The sequence below is a fragment of the Elephantulus edwardii genome, unplaced genomic scaffold, assembly GCF_000299155.1.
Source record: "Elephantulus edwardii isolate Elephantulus edwardi_28Jun2011 unplaced genomic scaffold, EleEdw1.0 scaffold00113, whole genome shotgun sequence".
NCBI lineage: Eukaryota > Metazoa > Chordata > Mammalia > Macroscelidea > Macroscelididae > Elephantulus > Elephantulus edwardii.
In genome coordinates this window covers 3,866,477-3,886,999 of record NW_006399863.1, presented here as the reverse complement: position 1 = coordinate 3,886,999, position 20,523 = coordinate 3,866,477, and the positions used below count along the sequence as shown (strand labels likewise).

At 46.2% G+C, this 20,523-nt stretch overlaps 1 protein-coding gene across 1 annotated transcript in view; it reads right to left on the bottom strand.

Annotated features, from left to right (window-relative positions):
* Positions 1-14,438: 14,438 nt before the first annotated feature.
* The window catches only part of IL17RD (interleukin 17 receptor D), a 90,942-nt gene continuing 84,857 nt past the window's right edge, over positions 14,439-20,523 (bottom strand). Inside the window, exons 11-13 of the mRNA XM_006892214.1 lie at positions 20,264-20,448; positions 15,725-16,625; positions 14,439-14,551 (exon numbers count right to left, since the gene is read on the bottom strand). Of these exons, the coding sequence (XP_006892276.1) occupies positions 14,439-14,551; positions 15,725-16,625; positions 20,264-20,448 (1,199 nt within the window). The remainder of the gene's footprint in view (positions 14,552-15,724; positions 16,626-20,263; positions 20,449-20,523) is intronic.

Genomic DNA, 20,523 nt, shown 5'->3' with positions numbered 1-20,523 from the left:
CCCTAGAAATGGAGTTACTGGAAGAAATGTTCAGTTCTTCTGCCTGTAGGAATGTTCTGAACATTGTTTTTTTATTTTCCATTTAAAGATTCAGATATGGCTTGTCTCACCAATGAACTGAGTAGTCAGATCTCCTGGCGCCATTGAATAAGAAGCAAGAGAATGTCAGACACCCTTCTTGGTCCAGCTACACCTGTAGCAGCAACACCCAAGTCTGAACTGGAAACCTGATGTGAGATGGAACCTTAGTGAGGTTAGGGTGAGGGTTAGACAATGTTGGCAGGACAGAGAACTTATGAATATTGGCCTGAAGCCACAAAGTTTAAGGCTGAGGTTCCTGCATGCACATTTCAGGAGCTGCTTTGATGGCATTGTTATTAATCTCGATGATAACATTTTGACTTCTACAACCGAATTCTGTGTGATCTGTGAGCTATCACATAGAATTTTTGGACCCAACGAAGGTGGAAGATTGGTGTTGAGATGAGTAGAAAGAGGTATGGGAGCATGGAAGACGTGTTTGACTTCATAGGAATTAGTTTTGTGTTATCGATGCTGTTGATGGGGACAGTTTCCCTTTGTGAAGTGGATAAAGATCAGATATGGCCATGTGGCCTTTGCTCTTTTAACACCTGGACAGATCTGTTATATGACTTTGAGTTTCACTGCACATTTTTCTCCCGCTTTCCCAGGATCTTCTATTGTGATCCTTTCCAGATCAGACAGCAGTGGTAGCCAGGCATTGATTCACCTCGTTCTTCTCGTTTCAGGATCACTGGGCTGAGACCCATGTGATCATTGAGTCCATTGGATTAAATGTTCCCATGCATGTTTTATTTTCTTCCCTCCTTTCTGCTCCAGATAGGGAGAGACCAATAGTTGCATCTTAGGAAAGGCTTGGCAATCTATCCTTGAAAAATTAGCCAATGAAAACCTGATGGAACACGGGTCTACTCTGAGACCTATGTGGTTGCCATGCGTTACAGTCAATACATAGCAACTGGCTTATTATCCAGCCTGGAGACGAGATTTATGGGCAAGATCCTAAAACAACACAAACTGTTGAGGGCAGGGAAGCCCAGTGATTCTCAACTCAGGGGATCTTGGTAAATGAATGAAAGTCTTAGCTAAATTAATAAAGTAAGGAATTGATGTGGTCTCCCCACATAGAAACAGTCCATAACTAATGAACATTAACTCGTGTTCTTGTGGCCTAGTTGATAAGGAGTTGCAGTGCCAACTCAAAGGTGGGCTATTCGAATACACTGTCTCCTCCCATGCAATTTACGGTCATTGAAAACCTGCTGGAGGATCAGCTATGAGTTGGTTTCAACTTGATGGTAATGAGAACTGTTAACTATACCTTGATGAGAAAAGTTATCATTATGGTGCCCTTACTTTGTGCCAGGCATCAAGCTATTTCCTCTGCCTGATTCTATCTTCATAATAAACCAAAGGGTTAGGTTTGACCTGTATAAAACAGAAAAAGAAGCGGAGGATCAGAGAGATGCAGTGTCCTGCCCCAGTGACTGCTCCATGTTAAAGCTGGGTCCCAAGATGACTAAAGCCATAGAATCTAAGCCCAGCTCAGATGAAAGCCTCTGCAAGGGACGGAGCCAGGCTCTCCAGGGAGCAACAGGGCTTTGCACATAATAACACAAGAGTGGAGCGACTGCAAGCTGAGGGAAATGCCCCTGTAAGCATGTGTGCCAAGACCTAAAAACAGACGCAACAGAGGCCAGAGAGGTTTCGTCACAAAGTAGGGATGGAGAGGCAGACAGAAACCGAAGACACAGCACATACAAAGGGCTGAGGAAAGAATTTCATGTGTCAGAAACTGCAACAAAGTCTGATATGACCAGATAGAAGAAAGGGTCAGACCAGAAGGGTAGGGAGGAGTTCTGATGCATATCTCCAGGGCCACTGCAGATCTGGCAGGAAAGTGACATTTGATTAGGTGCCATCTCTCATAGACGCCATGCCCCACTGACCTCCAGGAGAAAGGAACTTCACAGTCCATCAGCTGCCAAGTCCAGGGATAATGGGGGAAGCCATACTACCTTTAAAGCCCACTTTATAACTGTATGCCCCATAACTTCTAGTGGTGTAGTGCCTTACATATCGGATTGTTAACCGAAAGATCAGTGAAAGAGAGGAAGGCTCTCATCCAAATAGATTGACAGAATTACTGTTAGAAATGGGCTAAAATATGTCAGAGATGATAAAGATGGCAAAGGTTGGGACAGAATTCTGATCCATTGTTTATAGGGTCACTATGAGTTGTAGTCTATTCGACAACACTCTGTAACAACAACCAAAAGTCTGGTAGTTCAAAGCCACCAGCCACTCCTTGGAAGAAAGCTTCACAGTCTCCTCCTATAAAGACTCAGAAGTCTGATGGAGGATGACAGTGAGTGGAACCAATAACATGGCAGTGGGTAATGGGTTTGGGCACCTTAACCTGCCCATGGCAGCCCTATCCCTGATGATATCAGTATCAGCTCACAGACATGGATGCCAGGTTCTGTGTTTAGCACTTCACCTAGTCTCACATTCAATCTTCACAACAGCTCAGACAGGTATGAAACTACTTCCTATTTTCCAGATGGAGAAACTGAGCCCTGAACCATCAAGTTACCTGTCCCAGGTAACATAAAATAAGTGACAGAGTGGGGATCTAAGTTCAGGATGTTTGAGACCAAAGCCTCCACTTTCAAGACATTACTATAAAAAGTTATCATTAAAAATTAATAATAATCCTGTCAAAAATTAGTGTACAATTACACACATAAACGAGATCTTTAAGTTTCTCAAATTTTAGTGATACAAAATCAAGAACAGGTGGCTCGTGGGGTGAGAGTGAATAGAAAAGGGGAAGTGTTGCTTGTTGTTATTGTTGTGTAAGATAGAGTCAGAACTGACCCATAGCTGACCCTCCAATGAGTTTTCAGAGGCAGTTATTAACAGCACGGGAGGAGATTATCCATCCTTCTTCCACAGAACAGCTGGTGGCCTCGAACCACATGCCTTCGATGTTGCAGCACAGCTTCTTGCCACTAGGCCCCCAGAGCGCCACTAAATTTGTTTGTGGTGATGGGAAATTTTACAGTGCATACTGGTGATGTTGCACAACATGATTGATGTCATTTGTTTCACTGCATCACACACATGAAAAATGTTAAACTGGCAAATACTGTGTTGTCTATATTTTTCCAACCTTGAAAGATAAAAACCAGAGAGGCAGAACCTGACTTCATTTGCAATCTGCTGCCAGGCATGCCCCAAGCTTGCTTGGCTGCAAGTCCTACCTGGCCTGGCCTGGCCTGGCCCAGCCTTGTGGGAAACATCCATTGTTTGTGCTGATGCTAAGACTGCCCCCTCCTGGACCATTTCTTACCAGCAAGTGTGGAAAAGCCCAAGCAGAGGTCAGGCAGGCCGAATGACTTCTGTATCCCCACTTATCTCAACGTCTAAAATACAGACTACATTCCCCAGACTGTGACCGTTGGAGAAATGTCTTTGCGACAGTCTAAAGTGGGACGTGGTCATGTGCCTGGCAACAGGGGCCTTGAAGAACTTGAACAGCACATTCAAAAAAATGTTTTCCCATCAGGGCTAAAAAGGGGAAAAAATGAGTGAACAGAATTATAGATTTTGAAGTTCTTGGTCAATTGTCAAAGGCTAAGGTCAACTTACATCCTCTGTGCCTCAAACTCACCCAATCCACTGCTGCAGCGTGGACTCTGACCCAGGGTGGTGGTGGTGTTTGGTGCTGTTGAGTCAGCTAAGCTCATAGAGACCCTACGAACAATGGATGTGAACCTTACCTATCCTGTGCCTCCTCCTCCTCTCTGATATACTCAAGCCCACAGCTACTACAGTACCTGTGTCAATCCATTTAGTTGAAGATGTTCCTCTCCTTTGGTGACCCTCCACCTTTCCAAGCATGATGTTCTTTTCCAAAGATGGGCCTCTCTTAACAACATGCCCAAAATATGTGAGTCCAAGCTTCACCATCCTTGCCTCCAAGGAAAACCCTGGCTGCACCTTCTCCAGAACAAATTAGTTCTGTAGGAAGCCCATGCAGTATTCCATGCTCTTCTTCAACACCAAATGTCAAACTGAAAAGCAACACCACCACCACCAATTCATTGCCATCAAGTCAGAACAGACTCATTGCGGACCCTCCGGCAGGTTTCCAGAGTCTGCAAATCACATGGGAGGAGACGCCCATCTTTCTCAGTCGGAGCTGCAAGTGGATTCCAATTGGCAGAGGCACCATCATCGGGTTAGCAGCACTGCTCCCTATGGACTATGTCATCAGAGTGACTGGACAAACAGCATCAACAATACACAGAATAAAACTGCCCCAAAGGATTTCAGACGGATTGTGGCTGAAAGTAAGGAATGCCAGAATAATATCTTTTGTGCTTTCTTGTCTATGCAATGGCATTTGCCATGTGGATCATAACAAGTTGTGGGTGACATTGAGAAGAATGGGACTCTCAGAACACTTAAAAGTGCTCACGTGAAACTTATACCTGGACTAAGGGCTGTTGTGCAAACAGAGCAGAACACTGCATGGTTTAAAATTGAGGGTCCAGTGCATCAGGATTATATTCTTTCTCCATACATATTCAATCTGTATGCTGAGCAAATTATCCAAGAAGCTGGACTCTAGGAAGAAGAATGTAGCATCAGGATTGGAGGAAGACTCATCAATAATATGCATTATGCAGATGACACAAGCTTGCTTGCTGAAAGTGAGGAGGACTTGAAGCACTTGTTGCAGAAGATCAAGGAATGCAGTCTTCAATATAGATTGTATCTCAATATCAAGAAAACAAAGATTCTTGGTACTGGACCAGTAGGCAACATCACGGTAGATGGAGAAGAGTTTGAAACTGTCAACAACTTCATCTTACTTGGATCTACAATTAACATCCTTGGTACCAGAAGTCAGGAAATCAGGAGACACAATACACTGGGAAAGTCTGCAGTTAGGGATCTCTCCAAATTATTGAGGAGTAATGGTGTCAGTTTGAGGACTAAGGTATGTCTCATTTAGGCCCTGGACTTTCCCATCACTTGCTATGCATCTGAGAGCTAGACAATAAGGATGACAAAAGAATCGATGCCTCTGAGTTATATTGTTGGAGAAGAGCATTTTACATCCCATGCACTGCCAAAAGTACAAACAAATACGTCTTGGAGAGGGTGCAGTTCAAATCCATCAGATGCTCCGATGGAGAAGAAAGGGACAACCTTCTGTGTCAGTGGGATCCGATTCCACAGTACATCCCCCCTCAGAAAAAGGGGGGGACATTTTCAACTACACCTCTTACCGGATGGCTAGATCTTTATTGAGGGTACAAGACAGTGTAGTGAGGGGTCTGTAATCCAAATCCAGGCTCTGCCACAAGCCAATTATAAGATTTTGAGCCAGGTACAACTTCAGTTAATTATCTGTAAAATGGGACAGCAAGATTATACAGCCCATGGGTAATCCCAGCCTGTAGGGAGAGATGACATTTGTATAAAGCATTTGGCTCTGAGAAAGGACAACAGTGAGAGCAGGAAAGAAGAATGAACAAGCAAAACAATCAACAGGATGCTTCATGAATATGAACCAGAGAGTGAAGCCTCTGCCAGGTTAGAGGCTAGAACTGGACACAATTTCCTCTTCTGGGAAACCATTAGCTCTGTGCTCAGAGCTGCTTCCTGCCCCTCCTTCCAACTTTCCTTGGACTCCCAGAGGAGGACAAGGTGCAAGCCTGGGGGAGGGGAGGTACCCCAGGAGAGAAGAGCAACAAGTTATAAGCAAACCTCATGATGTTCCAACCCTGAAAATTTCCAGTCTCCTTTTTTGGGCAATGGCCAAAAGGTGTGTGTGTATTCAGTGTGCCCTTTTTTTAAAAAGGTTAACTGATTTATTTTCTAATACCTATTTCTTGGAACCAACTTAGTAACAGATATTAACATATTGTTAGATAGTTTCTACACTCTGTTGGATCACATTTCTTGGGTATGGGAACAAACATAGAGCTCTTCCAATCCATTGGCCAGACAGTTGTCCTCCAAATTTCCTGGCATAGACTGGTGAGCACATTCAGGGCTGCATCTGTTAACTGAAGTCAATTGGTATCACATTGATTCCTGGAGCCATGTATTTTGCCAGTGCCTTCAATGCAGCCTCTACTTTTTCCTATATTACCATTGTTTTCTGCTCATATGGTACTTCATGAAATTTTTCAGTGTCAATCAGTTCTTTTTGGTACAGTGATTCTATGTCTATCGTCCATCTTCTTTAGATCCTTTCCGGGTCATTCAATATATGACCCATGTTGTTATTGTTGTTGTTGTTAGGTGCCATTGAGTCAAGTAAAACTTATATAGATCATATGAACAAAAGATCTAAACTTTGTTCTATCCTGCGCCATCCTCACACTTCCCAGTGTGCCCTTCTGATCGGACAGGTCACTTGCTGGGCACTACAAGCCTTGGGAACCCTGGGGCAGGGCTAACCATCCCACAGGACTGCTGTGAATTGGAATCCACTCAGTATGTGCTGGGGGAGCCCCTGCATGGCACACACAGTAACTTATCTGGCACGGGGCGGGGGTGCGGGGAGGGAGAGAGAGAATCACAATTCAGAGGCAACCTGGCAAGCACGTTTTGTGCCAGGGGCTATGCTGTAAGCACTCTGCTTTACTTTCACATCACTTTGTGTGTGTATGTGTGTGTGTGTGCGTGTGTGTGAGTGTACCGTCAAATCAGATCTGACTGGTACAGGAGATTGTCCCTCCTTTTCCCAGCAGAGCATCTGGTGGATTCGAACCATGTGCCTCTGGGATTGTAGTTGCAGCTCCTTGCCACTAGGCCACCAGAGCTCCCCAACTTTCACATCACTTTTGATGCACACCAAGAAGTTAACTCAGAGGGTATGGGGGACAGAGGGGTGAGTCTGTTGGAAGCATGAACACAGACCACTATTTCTGACTGAAGCAAATTTGTTTGAGGCCTACGTTTCAGTGGCCCTTTTCCAGTTTTAAAGACAGTCCATTTGTTCCGAGAGTCAAATTTCTCCTTAAGCATCCTGGTCACTGCAGGAAGGCTTCCAGACAGACACCACCATCTCTGGAGGCCAAGGTGGATGCTTTGGATGGTCCAGGGCAGAAGGGTCCTTTTCTCTGAGATGCACAGAGCCCTGACCACCGCTCTCCGTGAACACATCTCTCTCAGACACAGAGTCCTCGGAAAACAGTACCAGGGCGCCAGAAGTGCAGAATGCAGGAGTCTTATTCTAAAATAATGAACGACAGCAATCTTAAAAGAAAACCTTTTATTTGAGGTGGAAATTCTAAGGTACAAAAAGAACATTTAAAAATTGTCAGCTGTGAGCCACTGTCACCTATTTACAGAATTATGTACAAATCAAGTAAGTCATTAACGCTTTTTGTGTAAAAATATAGCACACAGGTACCGTCTGTGGGGTTCACTAGGACCCCGAAGGGCAAACTTCAACATGAAACAAGGACAATGACAGTAATAACCCCTCTGATCCACCGGCTTCCCCTCCGCCCACCCCCAGAACATGGCAATAAAGCACTTCGGCAGTCAGAATTCTTTTTCATTTTCTATTAACAATGAAGCTAAAAGTTGCTTACTATCTAAATGAACATACATGTTTTTATGTGCTCATGCTGCTGTCTAGACTACAAATTCCTGGAGAGAAATTTTTCTAGCAAACAAACTTAAATATATTGTCTTGTGTTGGGAAAAATTACTGCAGTCGCAAAGGTCTGCTTTCCTCCGATAGTTTTGGTCAGACTTCTGAGGGTGCAAAACACAGGACCCAAGGCTATGGGCTGTCAGTGTTTGCCCTCCTAACACTGGACCAGAGGCTGCGGGCTGTTGGTGTTTGCCCTCCCAACAGAATTGCGGCCTTGAGGTTTTTGTGGTCACAGCTGAATCATGAGGTGGAGCCCAAGAGAGAGAGAAAACAGCCAACATTTCCAAGAGGCCTACACTGGGGGTTTCAAATGTGTTTGCAAATTAACTCCCGAACAATGACTGGAACACAGCACTTAGCAATTCTTGTCAGCGGTTATACTGAAGGCTCAGCCATTAAATAAACATGGGTCACAATCTCTAGGTGATACCTGTAAAACACATAAAAATAGAATCCAATACTGGAAGGGAGGGGTCGTTGCTGCTCAGAAGTAGAGCCAGTTTTTGAGAGTATCCTGAATAAGCTCAGGATGAAACGAAAAACATTTAGAACAAGCACTACGTGTTTGATCTTAAGAAGAGGGGTGCGACCAACCAACAAAAAACCCCCATAATATATGATGGAGGACTATCACACGAGAAAAACACCCCACATGGCAGTCAAATAGTCTCCAAAATTAATATAGGCCATAGGGCATTTTTTAAAAAGTACCAAACGATAACAGAAGTCAGGCACAGAAGAGTCCTCCCTTAATTCTACCCTGAGCATGGCATTCACTAGGCAACAAGGTGAATAAGGCACCACTTTCCAAAGGGACAAGATAACTACGTATTAAGCTGGAACACAGAGTAAGAGTGAGAACTCTTAAACCCTCAGAACACAGAGTGAGAACTCTTAAGCCCTCTCGGAACACGAGAACGATGAAGAATGGCTTAAGTAGGTGGGATTATTTATCACTGAAATAAAAACAAGAGGATGACTTCATGGCGGTTTTCAAATGCAGAGAAGGTGACCAGCTGTTCCTTCTCATCTACAAGAACAAAAGGAGGCTGGCTTGAATTTCCAGAAGGAAGACATACAAAGGCGGCTCTGGCTGATATAGTCAAGTTAACAGAATCTCCTCCACTAAAATTTCCCAACCCCAGCCACAGCTGAAATTCAGGCACAGCCCCAGACCCTAAGGGGCGCAAGGAAGCATGCTTGATAATCAAACTTTCTCCCAGCCTCTGAAATAGGAATCAAAGCTATTAGCTTACCTTCAGACTTCCTTTTATGTTCACTCTGAGTCTGGGTGGGAGGGAAAGAAGGAAGGATGGCCCAACACCCCAGGAGGACTCTGAACTCTTATCTCCTGATGAGCTAAAGCTTTCCCCCTCTAATATTTCACACCTCCAAACCAAGTCGGTCCAGACCATCTGAAACAAGATAATGCAAATGCCGGACTCCAGCTGACACAAAGGCCTTCCTGTACTACCCTGGGCCCCAGATTTGATTCTAAATTATGTCTTGGCTTAAACACAGATGCACACTATATTTAAAAAAAAAAAAGTTAAATCAAGAGCTGAAATTATAAAATAAAGGCCCTTCAGGTTGTGGGGTTCAAATAAAACTATCCCATGTGTTGTGTTATTTGTGATCTTCTGTGGAGCTCCTGAGGCTAGAAATCTTTTTTGGAGTAGACGGAAATTTTCTACCTCTGAGAAAATGGTGGGTTTGAAAAGCCAATCTTTCAGCCAGCAAAAGTGGGAACTCATCAATCTCATTTTGAAATTAACTTGATTGGCCTTTCTCCCAAGACACCATGAAACGTAAAGTATCAAAACTTTTTGAGACTTTTGTTTTTAAAGGACAGCAAGGAAGTTTTAAATTTACCCCACTGCTGTTAATTCCAACTCAGAGTGCCTCTCCATTGGTTTTCCAGATCTGTAAATCTTTACAGAAGAGACTGAGAAGATGAAAAGTCCAAACCCAGGGCACCAGCTGTGGGGACAGGCTCCTTCTCTGGTGTCTTCTTAGCTCACATTGCCTCAGAATTCCTTGGTTCTCTGCACTGCTGTTTGTGCTCCCTCAGCTATCAAACTCTTCTAAACACACTCAGCACGACATCAGGAGTTTGGGGAGAGTTAGGGGCGGAGGGAGTAGCAGTTCAGGTAGCGGATATACTTATTTAGCCTCTGTATTTTCAGTGACGCACTAGGTCATCTGTAACTACCACGGATAACTTTAATTTTTAATCTTATAAACAGAAGTAAAAACCTGACAGCCAGTAGACTAAATTGGGTCCACTCATGTCTTCTGTTGGGCCTTAATTCACTTAAAACAATTTTTAAAAAGTGCTGCTAGCATTAAAATCAAATCAGTGTTATTCCATATAAAAAGTCAGTCTCTTGTTCTATTTTGAAAAACAGTAAGATCAGGAAACATGGCATGGCCACAGCTGTTGAAGCAGCTATCCTCTACAGTGGGGCCAGCAGCTCCAGTCCTCACCAATCCCTACTGTCTGACACTGCGCGGCAGGATCACTACCATGATTTCACAGCCAATTTCTTTCCCACCTTGCCCAGCTACACTGGTGCCCATGAAGAAATAACATCTACAAAAGAAGAGGCAAACCTGACTGAGGGTCACTGAGTTGGAACAAACTCAAGATGAGTGGGTTTGAGAGTAAGTAAGAGCAGATGTCTTCACTAGCAATATAAATAGAAGACTATGAACCTTCACTGCCATTGTTCCTCCACTCTCTCCTACAAAGACAAAAAGCATATACTCTCCCCAACACCCCTCATGCTGGTCACAGTAGTGTTGAGGTGGTTGAAGGCTATAGTTTTATTTTTCCATGGACAAGGAGGTATGTGTCTTCTTGAAGAACAAAATGGGTCTTCTTTTAAAGAAAGAGATGCTCAAGTCTGAAAAAAGAAAAACTTCTGAAAATCATGTAACCCCACATTTTTAGAAGGGCAGTCTACCTACTTGTTTGCACAAAGCCTGGGGAAGTATGACTAGATGGGGCTGTTTTAAACAAATCAACAAAAGCACTCGTGGTTATGAGGCAACTTCAGAGATACATGAACTTGAATACCCACTGCTTCTATGCAATAATTCCACTGGTGTCACCACTAAAGGCATTTCCCCTCGCCTCTAAACTTCTGGGACTACTTGTAGTTATTGCTAATGTGGCAACCAAAAACATTCACCTTCTGATTTTATGGCCCCGTTTCATTCTGGGTATACAATACTATTACTTGATTTTAGTTCTCAATAACATAATGTCTGATGCCTTCTGAAGACCAGGGTCTGCTAGGACCCTAAGCCTGTCCTCAAGAGGCAGTTCAGCACCCTGTGCAAGTGGGAAGAGGCCTGGGGAGGTGGTGCTCATCTCTGCAGACCCCTCTGTGAAGAGGCCTATCTTTATGTGGCCTTTAACCTCTCTGACCACTTTGCTGGCAAAGCCGATTGTGCCAGAAGCTAAACCCACTCTGTGGGCGCTGAGGAGTTCAAATGACCAATCATTCCCAAACTTCTGCTACAACAGGCTTCTCAGCTACCTGGGCCTCGAATTAGTGCCTTCTCCTTTCCACAAGACACTGTCTGGTGTGTCCACACGTTTTGGGTTCTTGGGTTTTTTTTTTCCCCCTCTGGAATAAGAGCTCTGCTGACATCGTCTCTGAACTGGAATTCTTGTTTCCCCCAGTGTCTAAATTCTGTGATTTGGCAGAACCTTTTCCTGAATTCCATTTTATCATTTCCACCATGAGGGACAATTTGTGAGTCAAAAAATGCGGCTCTGCTTCACACAGATGTTTTGCCTTAATCTGCAAGGCAGCCATCCCCAGTCCCTGCGTGAGATGGAGTGAGTTGAAAAGGGAAACTAATGAGGTAGAACGAGGAAGCTGGACTTCTCATTTGTACCATGGCTCTAGTATCTGGTTTGTGTGCTAGACCATTAACAACATTTTTTACTTCAAAGTATCCATACTCTAACTGCAAACTCTAAATCACTTGCTTTTTGGATTAGTACATTCCCTGATCCCTCCCATTTTCAGTATGTTCATCTGCCAAGCTGTCTGCACACGCACAGGGAGCCTGGCTCAATCTTCCCCCGGTCCATTCTCCAATGGTGTCTCTGACCCACTTTTCCTTTCTAGCAAAGGTTCATCTTAAAAGTGGCTCCTCACGGTTCCTTTGGGGCACGCAACATTCTTTGTCCTCGACAGGAAATCCCTCTGATGATGTTCCAAAGCTTGGATGCACAGGCTGCACCACAGAATGTGGCTAAGGCTGAGAAGGCCGGACAGTCTCAGATTCCACTGGTGACAACTTGAACTTCTCTCCTCCAACGAGATGTCTGGTTTTATGGGGGGCAGTGAGCTGCAGCTCCACTTGTCTGTCTCTTGCTCACAGCAGCTGTGCGAAACCTGATGCCAGAGAACCCAGGAGCACGTTCTTCTCCTAAGAAGCTGCCAGCTGCCTCTCCAGAGCAAGGAGTACGACATTTGCATTAAAAATACACACAGCCCTCTTCTTTCCAGCAGGGGTGCAAAACCTCCCCAACCCCACCTGCCCAGCACATGTTTAGAAGGGAAAATCCTCCCTTGCTCCACAGCCCTTTTCAGCATCGCTCCCCTTAGGACCTCATCTCTCTAATGAAGAAGTGAAAGGGCTCCCCAGCCTCAATAGGCACACACTCCCACCCTCAAGAGGAGTGCTGAGAAATTAGGGTGCCAGATTCCAACAGCACCTGCAAAAAGGGCCGGGAAAGATGCACATGCCACGTGTCACACTCTTTGAGAGCATGGGAAGTGAAGAGGGAGAGGAATTCCACTATGAGATCAACACCCAGCATTCATCACATATGTAACCAACAAGCTTCACTTAAACAAATGTTAGCACTTTGGAAAACAGGAATTCTAAATAGAAATCACTCCTAAGAGAGCATGCACTTTATCCTTTTCAAAGCAAATTCTTCCCCACCAAGCTCTGAACTGAAAAAAAGACTGGAACTGTCTACATCATAATCTTACTTGGATAGCACCCTTGGTATCAGCAGTCAGGTCAGGCGATGTATTGCGCTAGCAAAGTTTGCAGCCAGGGACTTCTCCAAATTACTAAGGAGCAATGCTGTCAGTTTAAAGACTGAAGTGCGCCTGATTTAGGATACAGTCTTTTCAATTGTTTGCTATGCACCTGAAAGCTGGACAATGAATAAAGGAAGAGAACTGATGGCTTTGAGCTGTGGTGTGGACTGCCAAGAGAATGGGTATGTCTTACGGAACATGGAGCCAGAGTGCTTCTTGTAGGCAAAGATGACAAAATTTCGTCTCACCTACTTTGGGCATATTGTTAGGAGAGGCTATTCCTTGGAGGTGAGTATCATGCTTGGAATAATGGAGGGTAGGTGAAAGACAGGAAGATTCTCAGTAAAATGGATTCATACAGGGATTGCAGCAATGGAAGCAAATATATCAGAAATGATGATGAGGTACAGGATAGGGCAGGGTTCAGATTGTTATTCATAGGGTCACTATGAGTTGTACTCGTGTTGAAGGCACCAAAAACAATGACAGCAGCTAAGCTCGGAAAGCCTGCTTTTTGGTAGGATGGATCACTAGAGGCCAAGTCTCTCACCGAGGACGAACATGAGAAATACAAAATGAACCAGGATCCATTGGGCTGAAGAGGGGAGCACTTTTAGATTTGGGAATCTCAACGATGTCAGGTACTGTGTCTTCTTTGGGAAGCTGCTAGACAAGCTTGATTGGCTTTGTGACAGCCCCTCCTTTCCATCTTTAAAATTAAAAAACTTTCATCACTGTCCACACTACTTTAGCAGAGTAGCTGGTCACCATCTCCACACACTGCTGGAGATTCACTTGCTGGATTTCTGTGGGTTCTGCTCCACAGCCAGATCAACTGAAGCACAAACTTCAACTTCCAGTAATATGGCCAGCTCCAAACCAGTCTCTTACAAATAAACATCAGGGCACCAACATCAGAGAGTGCTGCAAATGGAACCCAGGGACAGCTGGCAGACAGATGGGGTTCTGCATGATGTCAATGTCCACAAAGGTGTTCCAAGTGCTATGTTACCTTCTGAATGATGACTCAACTGTCACAGACAGAATGGGCCCTACAGCAGTCAGCCAGCATGTTACCCTCTAGGACATGAAGAGTTGATTTATAAAGGGTTACTGCCACTTCTGAGCTTTGACTTAAGAGTGGACTGAATGTCCACAGCATGGTAAGTTCTGCATCAGGAAATGACAAAGAGCATTATCCTCAATGATACCAATTCTAGATAAACTGGCTCTTACTTTTCTGTGGCTGCAATAACCACACAAGTGCTTTTTTTCCACAGAACATTTCAGATCAAAGGAGCGAGCAGGAAACAGGCGGAGTTTGCAGAGATTAAGTCTGATTGGTGAATAGAAATAATTTCCTATTTGTCTTTATATAGTCTCTTCCTTGGCCAGCTGTTGTAAAACCTACAGATGTGCTCCTCAGCACTCCACATGGTTTGAGAGAACTGGGTACTGTGCCAAGGTACCTGACAGAGGGTGGAGCAAGGAGAGCAAGTACTGGCCAAAGTTTCACCCAGGCTATCCATGTCCAAGACCTCAGCTTCAGGTGGGGTTTGAAACCAGAGCGGGGTGCTGGGGAGCCAGGTACAGTGGCAGTTAAAGTGGCAATGCTTTGATGTTTCTGTTCTTTACAAAGGGGCGACTGCATGGAGTTCATCAGTGTAGCTGTGGCAGCTGAGGTCTGCTGTGCACGCCTGAGCAGCCAGGAGCTTGGCAGGAAGGGCCGGGGGCTCCTCCTCACCTGAGGAGAAAGGGCAGAGTCACATGGTCATTGTATGCCCCTGGGTATGCACATCTCCCATATGCAGTAAGGCAGCCCCAACTCCTATCACCCCACTTACAGGATCTGGGATGCTCTTGATTAAGGAAGAAGAGGTCTTCCTGGAGGACCCAAGATTTCCATGCCCTGCTACAGTCAGCCCTGGGCAAAGCAAGAGGTGGCCCAAGAGGGCTCCTCAGAGCACCCTCTGACCTTGGGCTCAGTGCTGAGCTGGGATGGAGGGTCCTTTGCACATAGCCCCAGGTTCCACAGATGTGGCTTTAAATTGTGGCAGTGAGGCAGAGAGAAAACAGCAGGTCCCAGCAGAGATCACTCCTGGGGCCTCAGTTAAGGCCCACAGTGACCTCCTGTGTACAGAGTGGACCTGTTGCCCAGGTTTGTAACCTTAAAGATGTTGGTCTCCAGGCTTTCTTCTGTTCACAGCTGAGTGGATTCAAATTATCAACCTTTACATTAGTAGTTGGGGGCTAAATATTTCATAACGCCTGGACCCTTCCAAACAAAGATGTGGGGCCACAAGCTTGTCCAAACCCTCAAGGCCCAATGTGTTCTGGCCTTCATATATTCTGGAGTTTCAGAAAAGTGATGTAATGTGCCTGATGTAATATATATCCCATAACAACCTTCAAGAGCTCTGGGCAGCCCACCTTAATTTAATATCAAGATTTCTACAGCTCAAAAACAATTCTACTGTACAGGCAGATGTTGTTTTAGAATACTTGCAGACACTGCCTTTTCTTAAAAAAAAAATAAAATAAAACACCCCACCAAATGGAAGGTCTGTGGTCACCTTGTACTGGGTGAACTCTACTGCAGCCCCTTTCCAACACGTGCTCACTTCATGTCTATGTGTCCCATCCTGGTAACTTTTACAATATTTGACATTTTTTCCAAATGCACTTTTTATGCATACTGAATTCATGTGACACACTTGATTGTAAACTTTGCTTTGTGGCAGTGGTGTCTCTGAGCTAGGCCTGTACCTCGGGTAAATCATGACACGCAGCAGGCTCGTGCTACACACTATCAGGCTCTGCTTGTGCCGAAGTCAGGAAAGCACTTCTGTGGCTTTTGGGCTCACGGTTTAAGTCCAATGTGGCCCAGGCGGCTGCACCTCCCACCCCTCCTCCTTACCCAGGCCGGAGGACGACGACACGCTCTCGGTCAGCGAAGAGGTTTCTGTGTGGTCCGCCGAGAGCCCTTCCATCAGTGGCAGGGACAGCTCGGACGAGGGCACGGACGAGTCGTAGATGCCTGAGTCCCTGGGCATGTCTGAGGGCCCAGCAGCCTTGGCCGCGTGCAGCAGGGGCCGCAGGACGGCACAGTCGGGGGCCGCTCGGGCCTCGGGGTCTTCGTCCGGGCCGAGGTGCTGGCTCCCTGCGCGCGAGCCTGGCAGAGGGGCCCCGGCCTTGAGCCCAGAAGCACCGTCGGTCCCCGGCTTGCACACCACGTCGTTCAACACCAAGCCCGAGTCAAACTTCTCCAGTGGCGGCTCCCGGGGCCTCGGCGGTGCCGGGTGGGCCGGTGCGCACTGCCTCTCGAACCAGTCGGGCTCCTCGTCCAGGAACTGGTGCATGTTGCAGATGGCGACGTAGAGCGAGCGGCCCGACTTGCTCCGGAAGTAGTTGCGGCGGCTGGCGGCGGGGTGCGGCCCGGGCCCCGGGGGGTGCAGGTGGGAGCAGAGCTGGGGCAGGTGGTCCATGAGCTTGTACTTGGTGCTCAGGCCCAGCACGCCCGGCACGTCGCCCTCGCACGAGTAGTCGAAGTAGACGGCGATGAACTTGCGCAGCCCCGCGGCGCTCTGCTGGGCCTGGCGCAGCTTCTCCGCGATGGCCGCCACGGCCACCAGGAAGAGGTCCCCCTGGCCCGCGCCCCGGCCGCCCACCTTGGGCTTGTGCTGCTTCCTGTCCACAAAGTACTTCATGCCTTTGGAGCACACCACAATGATGAACTGCGACTCGTGGATCTTCTGGATGACCCACTCCCGCTGCCCTTCTCGGCACGGGCTGAAGTCTTCCCACAGGTCCAGGGTCACCTGGAAAGACAGTGGTGTCACCTCACCTGTGCCACGTGCTCAGGAAGAGCCGGCAGGTCGTGGGCCAAGGACGAGGGGAACCTTTCTCTCCGCCCGATATCTGCCATGAGCACCTCTATGTGCGGGCACCGTTTCCGCCGCCTTCCGTGGGGACACCCACACACACCAGGCCCACTGCTATAGGCTTGCCATCCACCACGGGGAGTCATTTTAGCGCCAGGTTGAGCCATTACTTTACCATCACACTACATGTGAGCACAGAGCTTTTAATCCAAGTCCCCACTTAATGGGACCCCTTCAAGAAACTTAGACTGGGGCTGGGGGAAAACTTAAGGGATAAATAGTGAACACTGCATTGGATCAGAAGAACTGTTTAAAAGGAATATATGATTAGGCATTACTTGTATGACAGCAGTCCAGAATAAGAGGAACATAGCAAAGTGGACTTGGACAAGGGAGCGAGGAAATTATGCAACAGTGAATGATTTTTTTTTAAAGTGAACTAAGGGGGACTAGGGAGGAAAATGTGCAACAATGAATAAATGAAAATCCAACTTCTCTGCAAACTTTCGTTAAAATCACAATAATAAAGAAACTTAGATTGATGGGGAGTCAAGAAAATGGAAGAATTGGGGTTAGTGTGGCTGATGAGTAGTGGAGTCAGCTTGGTTGGGAGGGATCAGACCCTAGGGAGAAAGCCCCTGTGGGAGGCTCTGAACAGAATGTGGGCTGGACCATGGAGTTCAGCAGTGGATGCTGGAGTCACCCCCAATCCTACGAGGCCTTGCCCAGAGAGGAAAGCTGCACATATAGCACCCTAACAAGCCTGCCAGTGGTGTCCATACTGTTTACTAATGGTAAATGGCTGGAGAGGAGGGAGAGTGGTGACCTTCATTCTGGTTAATTCTCATGGGGGTGACACCTGCATGATCTGCAGAGGCACACCCCTGCAACCTTCAGGCAGAACAAAGGAGATCAGTGGGATCCAGCAGGGGGCACCAGGTACATGCCATCCTCAGAGGGCTCACTTTTCACACCACTTTTATCTGCTTCTATTGAAAACATCTCCCGGCAACTGTATTGGTCATTTTCCTTCCCCAGCTTAGAAACTACTTCCTAATGACTGAATAGACAGCTACTGTCTTACAGGAGAAGGGAATTCTGTAAAGATGTTATTCTCTTCTTTTGTTCTAATGTTACAAAGGGGAAAAACGTCCACAGAACCTACCTGCTAAAAATAATTCTGAATTCACCTTCCTTTAATTCTTCCTAACATTATCTACATTAAAGGTTAATAACTACTATGTTGTTGTTGTGTACCATAGAATCAGAACTGACCCACAGCTGACCCTGTAGGAGGTTTTCAGAGGCAGTAATCGCACTGGAGGAGATTGCCCATCTTTCTCCTGACAGCAAGCGTTCTTTTTTTTTAGGATGGTAATACCTTTGGCCCAGCAGTTCCATTTCCAGGCATTCATTCTTGAAAAATCATGATAAATGGGGTAAAATTTATTTGTTGTTGTTGTTATGTGCCGTCGAGTCGCCTGCGACTCATAGCGACTCTATGTACAACAGCCCTAAACTCCGCTCTGTCCTGTGCCAATCGCACTGTCTCTGACACTCCCATCCCAATTATCCCAGTCACTGAATCAATCCACCTCATAGAGGGCCTTCCTCTCCTGCGCCGTCCCTCCACCCTCCCAAGCATGATGTCCCTCTCCAAGGACCAGTCTCTCCTCACTACATGTCCGAAGTAAGTTAGACGGAGCCTCAGAATCCTTGCCTCCAAGGAGCCACCCGGTTTAACCCTCTCCAGGACAAATCTATTTGTTTTCCTAGCAGTCCATGGTATTCTCAGTACTCTTCTTCAGCACCACAGCTCAAAGGCATCAGTTCTCCTTCTATCCTCCTTGGTCACTGTCCAACTCTCTGATGCATAACAGGTGATTGCGAAGACTATGGCCTGTATCAGATGCACCTTAGTCTCCAGAGAGACACCACTGCTCTTCAGCACTTTGGAGAGGTCCCTAACAGCAGACTTTCCCATGGCAATGCGCCTTTTAATTTCCTGGCTGCTGGTGCCAAGACTGTTGACTATGGAGCCAAGCAAACTAAAGCTGTGTGAAGTGCTGGTGGCATTTTGGAGTTGTAATACTAACCCAAAGGCCTCATCTCTGGTGATTTGAATCTACCAGCAACTCCAAGGGAGAACGATGGGCAGTCTGAGACATTTAACATTTTTACCTAACTCAATTATGGTGAGCCATACTGACTGTTACAAATGCAGTTTATATAAAACTGTTGACAGTGTGAAAAATTATTAACTGGAATATCCCTATATGAGCCCACCAAAAGAAAGACAGAAAGAAAACGGAAAAGTCAAAAAACATTCCTGCGAGCCCCAGATATAAAATTCAATGTATGAGCTCATCTCTGCCAAAAAAAATACACCTCAAAATTGGAGGGAAAACCTTCAAACATTGTCTCTTTGAAAGTATTCTCTTTCTCCATGTTGGGATTAAAAACAAGGCAAGTGTTCACTTGTCAACATTTTCTACAGTTTCCAGTTTTTCTACATAAGTTACTTCATTCACAGTTGGAAATGGTTTCTGCCCCGCAAGGATAATTACTTACAAAGCAGAGAAAGCTGGGCTGTCTGTGGCATCTGAAGACAATGAGCGCTACAGGCAATAGTCTGCACCCAGACTCAACACAGACTCATCTGCCAACCTCATCCTTTCAGGGAAAACCTGGCCACCCTTGGACATACTCCGTTCGACACTAGGGGGCAGCCTTGTCACAGGAAGAGATCTGAGAAACCCACCAGTGGGGCTGATTCAAAGCACAAACTTTGAACTACACAATGATTGGACACTTCTTGCATTTCTAAGACACAGAGTGTGCTTTTCACAAGAACTGCGGATCTCTAAAAGGTACTGCTATGAAATGATAAAGAAATGGCATACTTAACTCAAGCGAATGGCTAGGAAACCAGAGTCAATTTGAGCCCCCGACCCAGTAGAGTCTTCTGGGAGTTTCTCCATTTCCTGCCTCTGGGAGAATGTCCTCTTCCCCACAGCACTGGTGTCACCTTTGCACTGCTTTGTACCAGTCAGGGGTCCAAGGACCACACAGAGCTGTTTATTAAACTTTCCTCCCTGGATCTCAAGATGCCCTAGAATGGCAACTCCATTTCTTCTTCCCTTTCTCCAAAACTGTCCAAACTCACTTCCCTTTGTCCCTGACCCACTCCATTGGGATTTCATTCTGGAATAAGCTCAGAGGTAGTCACTCTCACAGCCTCTACGTGACACTACTAACATGTTCTCATACCTACCTTCTGGCTTTACTGCTTGAGGACGTCCTGCTAATGCCACTCAAGGCTTTTGAGCAGGAGCGTGTCAGGGTTAGGACGGACACTGAGCATTGGTGCCAGGAGGGGTAGACACAACACAGGGGCTGGACCCAACTTGGAAGTGATGACACTGCTCCGAAGCAGGTGCCACCAGGGGCTCAGAGGGAGAGTGGTGACCTGCACTCTAGTTAATTCTCTCAGGGGGGACCTGCATGATCTGCAGAGGCACATCCTTGAAGCATGCATTCAAGCCATCAGAAAGCAAACAAACGAGATTCCGCACCTCACAGCCACAGAAGTCCTGCAGGAAATATGCAAAGCACTGGACGACGTTCACATGGTTCTGGCCATCCTTACTGGAATAGCAGAGGAAGACTTTGGGCCGAGGCCGGAGCCTCTCTCTGGGCAGTGCGGCAGCATACGTGGAGGATTCGGAGCTCTCTTCATCTAAATGTGAATATATATTTTCTAAATTGAAAGAAAAGACAGGGTTGACACCCACGACCAACACTTTGTCCAGTGCCCTAACACGAATGCTGCAGA